We start from the raw sequence: 6,538 nt of genomic DNA on the forward strand, positions 1-6,538 counted from the left end.
TCCTAAACATGATGCCTCGTTCAATTTAAAAAAAAAAAAAAAGGAGCGGTGTTAATTAGTAGATACTTCTATATCTAATCTTTAATATAAGAATTAAATAATTAATTTATAAATATTAAAAAAATTAATTTGGTCATAAATGTGTGCTGTCGTTTTTAAAGTATCATTGCTAATCATGTGTATTGGTATCATCTCTTAATGCAAACTTGGCTATTTAACATGCTTAATCACTGTAGGGATTATATGGGGGAGGAATGAGTAAATATAAGAGATAAAGTAAATTTGGGTCTTATATTTAAAATCATATTGAATCTCTAATTAATTTTTATATTTAAAATTATAAGTATTGAATTTTCATGTATAAGTTGCTCATCATGTAAAGCTTCTAAAGCAAAAATACTCTTTTCACTAAACACAGGTGACATGATTGCCATATGGTCTTCCAAAATTGCATGTTATAGTCAAAAATATGTTCTGCTGTTTAAGAAAAAATAAAAAAATATGTTCTATTATCTTCTTGAGATTGAGTCTTTTCTGAGCTGAGAAAATAATTAAAAAAATACCTGTTAAGTTTTAAAAAGATAAATAGATTATACTAATTATTTTTATAATCAAAATGTATCAAAATTATATATTTTTTATTTTAAAATTTAACATGTATTTTTTTTTATTGTTCATTTTTTGTTTGCCCTGCATTTTAATGTTCTCTTGTGGTGGTTGTTAAATTCTTTGAGATATCAATTGCCTCCGCCCTAAATTCAAGCGCACACACCTATTCTGCCGTCTAGGGTAGGATCACGATTTTGAGATTGGGATGAATCCATTAGATGGTGAAAAACTCGAAAACTCAGAGCCATCAAAACGGAACCACTTAGCGAGCGAGAAAGCAAAGCCAAGACGCTTTTGACTGCTTCTTCAAAAAGCGAGGCATCGTCAAACTCTCTGTCCCCCTGAATCCGCCATCCGCCCCCGGTCCGGCCGCCTATGGATTACCCTCCGATCTACCGTCTTCCTCAGGACTCTCTTCACCAGATCTTCTCCTCCCTCCCTCTCCGTCAGATCATCGTCTGCCGCGCCGTCTCCAAGTTCTTCAACCAGTTTCTCACCTCTCCTTCCTTCATTCACTCTGTCTCTTCCCAGCATCCACCTCTTTATCTCCTCGCTCTCCGCCCACCTCACCATCGCCATCTTCATCACGCCCAACGCCACCATGTCTCCTCTCCTTCCCTTGATGTCTTCGACCCTGACCTCAATCAATGGCTCAAATTCCCTCTCGATTTCCTTCCATTTCGGTCGCTTCAACCCGTCGCATCCTCCCTGGGACTTGTCTATTTCTGGGGTGAATCGTCCGACTCCCTTGATTCCAACAAGTCACTGGTGGTCTGTAACCCATTGACTCGGCAATTTCGGGTCTTGCCACAGCTGGGATCCGCTTGGTCGCGTCATGGATCAGTCCTTGTTGACTCAGCCAATCGGGTTATGGTTCTTACTGAACTCGCGGCTCTATACTTCTCGGGCACATCAAAGCACTGGCTGAAGTTCTCATCGAATCTGCCCTCGAAACCTAGGAGCCCAATTTTGGTTTCTGACTCAGTTTACGCGCTCTGTGATGTTGGGTCGCCTTGGAGAAGTCAATGGAAGCTGTTCTCTTGCAATCTTACCAAGCTCACTACCTCGCAGACTTGGACTCGTCTTGAAAGGCAGGAATGGCGAGACGTGTTCGACATTTTGAAACGGCCCCGTCTGGTACGCGGAGTTGGAAATCGGATTCTGATGGTTGGTGGGTTGAAATCTTCCTTCTCATTGAACTCGCCTTGCTCAACAATTTTGATTTTGAGGTTGGATTTGGACACATTGGACTGGGACGAGGCTGGGCGAATGCCAGTGGACATGTTTAAGTGTTTTCAGGAATCAAGCAAGTTCAAAGTGTTTGGTGGCGGAGATAGGGTTTGTTTTTCGGCCAAGAGGATTGGGAAGTTGGCCTTGTGGGATCGGTGTGGTGCTCTGGGGGATTGGCGATGGATTGATAAGATGCCTGGAAATGGCGACGGGCTCTATCGGGGATTTGTGTTTGAAGGAAGGCTAACGTCTTTGCCTTGATGGGTCATGCTCCTTTTTTGCTTGCCATGTCAAATTGGAGGATGGGTATGTTTCTGAGGAATGTTTGTTGTACGATTAGTCAATCTTGAACTTTATTTGTACCAAACTACCAATGTTTAATATATGCAATTCAACTAAACTGCAGATTTTTCTAAGGAATCATCAGCACAATCATTTGTCATATGTTTATATTTGTCTAATATCCATGTTTTATTTTTATCCATAATTTTTCTTTCTAAATCTAGTCTAAGTAAGTTTTGAAGCTGAATCGTAAGCATTACTTTCTTTGAAGTCTGTTGTGGCTTGTGCTACTATGCTACTTTTACTGAACTTAGAATTCTGCAATTGTGGTAACAACACCATACTTTACATAATTTATCTAGAACTAAAGTGGATTTGCATGCATTTTATGAAACTCAAGGTGAGATACGTTGCTCATAACTTGTGAGAAATTCACCTGCACCTTTCATTTATATCAATATTGATTCATTTTTCTTCTTTAAATTAGTGTTAAATTTTGTGTAAGTGTGCTTACCACAGGCAAATCTGCACTTGTGAAGGTTACCCTTTTATGGATGTAATTCATTTGAATTTCATGTGAACCCATGACTTTGAATTTTATGTAGTGATGTGGATATAGTTCGATTACTGATGTGAATTTTTCTGATTTGCTGATTCTTCGATATAATGAGCTTGCTAACTTGTGAAGCTCTCTGCCCCCTTCCAAACCGTTGTTTGGACTGAGTTTACAGTATCTAGTTGGAGTAGAAACTGCTATAGTTTTCTTCAAAGGAAAGCATGGCAGGCTTTCCAGGGCACTAAATTGCTCTGTAGCTTTTGGTTTTTCCTACTATTGCAATTTTTATTTTTTATTTTTGGTTTTACCTGCCATTAATCATTTTATTTCCAGCATAAAATTTAGACACTGAAAGATTTCTCTTGCATTTTACAGGCATGCATTTTTATCAATTCCTTGATTGCAGAATTTGAAAGTGCTATTGCAAAATTTTATTAATTCCCCTGGTACGTTTGTCACAAAGGAATGAACAGGTGAATAAAAGGGATGAAAACGACGCCTGTGCTTCTCCTTTTTGAAAGAAAAGTAATAGAAAGAGACAAGTACCATTTAGTGATAATAACAATAACATAAAGAACATTACATAACATCTTTTCCCCTCTCTAACTCTCCGATTCTTTTCTCTCCCTGCTACCAAACATGCCCAATGATTATTGAGTAGCAATTGTTAGGAATTTTGCTGGATGCAGAACTTTCACTTTCCCTTTTTTAATGTGGAAAAATAATTTATAGTGATAGATGCATAAGTTGACGACGAATTGAATTTTATCAGAAACATGTAACATCCTGAGTATTCATATATTGGATATCAAATTTTATTGAATAAAAAAATGCCCATCATGATTTACAGGAAAAGTCTCTGGAATGTATGTCAACATAGTTTGCCGTACGGGAAACTTTTTTTAATTTTTTTCCAGAAGCTTGAGTCGCAAGATCGTACCACTTAACATTTTCTCTGAAAATTGGTAGTTATTGTCTATAAATACAGAATATGGAACTTGCTTCTCTTACTAACACTGTCTTGATAAGCCTTCCGTCCTCTCTCAAATGAACAAAACAACTCTGAGAGTTGATAAACTATCATGCACAAAAACAAATGTGGCAGGGATAAACACATGCGTCATGTTGATAGAAAAAGTTATCATACATCTGTAGGTCATGTATGGCAGGGATAAACAAATAACACCAGATGGAGAGAAAAGTGAAAAGTACTCATTTTATTGAACCACCAACCTTGTACTTTCTGTAAATTGCCCTGATAAAGGCGCGTTCAGTCAAGTATTCCTGGACCTGAACGGAAGTGATTAGAATAGTGATCATTAACGTTGCATTTCTTTTGATGCTAGGAACCACTGGGAATTGTTCTCTTGGGCCGTGTCATAGACAGCTTTTTGTGTAATTTAATATTGGAAGATTAAAGGTGCAAGGAGTAAAGTACTCTACTTAGAAGAAGGAATGAACGCCAGCCTTGATCTTGAATGAATTATTGCACTATGGATGAGTTTCTGTGTTCCCCATGGATTTGAGGGGTATTTATTCTGATGACGACAGTAGGGGACACATTTTATACATAAACCATAGTTGATCTGGAATGTTACCAAGCATATGTATATGAAGCCTAATGGTTATTATAGGATTTCAGAAGTTATTTCCAAATCTGATGCATGATTGAAGAAACATAATTTGAACATTTGGGAGGATCATGTCCACAGAAAGCTTGCATCAAAATCCCATACTCCATTCTGCTGTTTGATTCAAGGTCCATAGTTTGCAATTACATCAAAACCACGATGCTTTATTTGACGAGGATGTAGTTATTTGGGCTTGCCTTGATGCCTAAGGTGCTATGGATGAGGCGTCAAACAGCTCCTCTTACTCTCGTATCACGAGACTTGCAAGCTTCAGTTAGGCACCAACAGTTCACCTCCTTAGGACTTCATTCATGCGATGGAATCATATTATATGCTCGAGTCTAGAAGCTATAAAAGAGAACCTGAAGAGTCTAGCCCATCCTTTTGTTTTAGCGAATGAGGTAAAATAATAATTCTTGCTTTGAGATATTATTCAGGTCATTAGTTTCTTAGCTGATTAGAATGCCGAATGAACATGGGGGCTGTGGTGAGGAAAGCAGGTGTTGGAGAAACTAGCATAAAATCTATAAGCCCAACTAAAGGTGCTAGCCCACTTGATCTAGAGGAATGACAGCAAAAGATTCCATATCACTTGCATTTTGAGGAAGTGGAGGCTGATTCAAATAAGATAGAGGAAGGCGATAAAGGATTTAAATCCAATAAAGGAGGAGAAAGCAATGAGATCTGTTGATCTGAAGTTAGTGTTTTTCATTCAAATAACTACTTGAATAGGCTCTCAGATTATTCTTTAACATCTTCGAAGATTATTTTGAACTTGATCAGTGGATTTGATCTTTTGTTAATTTGTTAATAGCTCTTGACTGACATGGCTACTACACGTATTTATCTTTTGTTCATGCCTTTTTTTTAATTCAGAATTTTTTTGTGAGCTTTATTTCAAATTATATTTATCTATTTTTAATTATGTATTACACTTTTCCCCTCAATTTAGCATCTTAATCTACTTGGGTGTGTGCCCTTCTAGTGTCTTGGGGCGTTTTAATTGTCTAGCAATTTAGGAGTGTCGTTTGTCTTCTATTACCTTGAAATAGCACTGAAGCTGCAATGTAGGCCATGATTCATGGAATCTATGGGTATCTATGGTTGGGGGAAGAAAGATTACCTCCATGAAGAACTTCAATTTGCTCAATCATGAAGTTTTTTTATGTTGACCTGACAATTATAAGCATTGAGAATAACTCAGTCTGTTATTGAGGTTACACAGTTGCAAAAAACAGCTGATCTTCTGACTAGAACCTACTCCAGAAACTGTTTGATGTTCGCCTATTTAAGCTGGGTCTGATTGACACACTCTCTACCTACATTGAGGTCACCGGTTCAAATCCTGTCCCCACAACATTTTTCTGAGAGAAAATAATGGAGGTTTGACTTAGTAATTAAGTAGAAATTAATTTAAAAAATGAATTGCTATGTACATATTTATTTCATCTTTGGGGTCTGGAGCCATCTATTTGTCATTCAAACGCTGAATGTTCTCTATTGTTTCTCTGAACGTTAAGTTTCTCGTGCAACATCTTCCGTAGAGGGTTATCTTTTAGGCTTTTCTTTGGGTGTTGGCAAATGGATTCTTAGAAGGGTTTGTCCCTTGTCAATCTGAAAAGTAACTGGCAAACATTTTTGAGCTAAATTTTTATCTGCTTTGTGGTGACTCCTTGTCTTTGATTAATCTATTGTTTTCTTTTATGAGTTATGATCAATATATTAATTTTCCATCCAATAAAAGAATGGTCTAGATTGATGAAAGGGTATTTCTTTTATAAACTTAGGCTCATGTCATTACTATAAAGTGATGGTTTCATTTGGTAATCTTGGTAGTAACACTTGGTCCATTATCATCTTTAGTAGTTAATCACCAAAATTTTTTTGGATAAATTGAGGAAAACAGCTGTCTTCCACAATTTTGTGAAATAAGCTTATCATCAAAGTTTTCCAATTTTCTGTTCTTGGTTTATCCTGTTTCATTCGTCCCTTCATTATTTAACGGTCATCCAGCATTTTTATTTTATTTCTAATGTTGGTTTCTTGGCTATGTCCAGCTATCCTGATTATTTATGATTAGAGGAAGTGTGTGCGTGTCTGTGCGCGCGCGCGCGTTTTAATGTTTTAATTTTGAACTGGTCGTTACTCGTATGTTGTTTGACTGATGCGCACTGAATTTTTCTTTTTTTTTTTGGAAAGGCACTGAAAACTTTTTAGAGGTGACCTAACA

The 6,538-nt window shown here is 37.1% G+C and overlaps 1 protein-coding gene across 1 annotated transcript; it reads left to right on the forward strand.

Moving 5' to 3' along the window:
* The first annotated feature begins 832 nt into the window (after window positions 1–832).
* On the forward strand, window positions 833–2,283 carry LOC114755487 (SKP1-interacting partner 15). The gene has a single exon (XM_028944364.1). The coding sequence runs from the start codon at window positions 985–987 to the stop codon at window positions 2,098–2,100; it is 1,116 nt and encodes a 371-aa protein (XP_028800197.1). The 5' UTR covers window positions 833–984; the 3' UTR covers window positions 2,101–2,283.
* Window positions 2,284–6,538: the final 4,255 nt, after the last annotated feature.

The sequence above is a fragment of the Neltuma alba genome, unplaced genomic scaffold, assembly GCF_004799145.2.
Source record: "Neltuma alba isolate B1F8T4 unplaced genomic scaffold, ASM479914v2 tig00010278_pilon, whole genome shotgun sequence".
Classification (NCBI taxonomy): Eukaryota; Viridiplantae; Streptophyta; class Magnoliopsida; order Fabales; family Fabaceae; genus Neltuma; species Neltuma alba.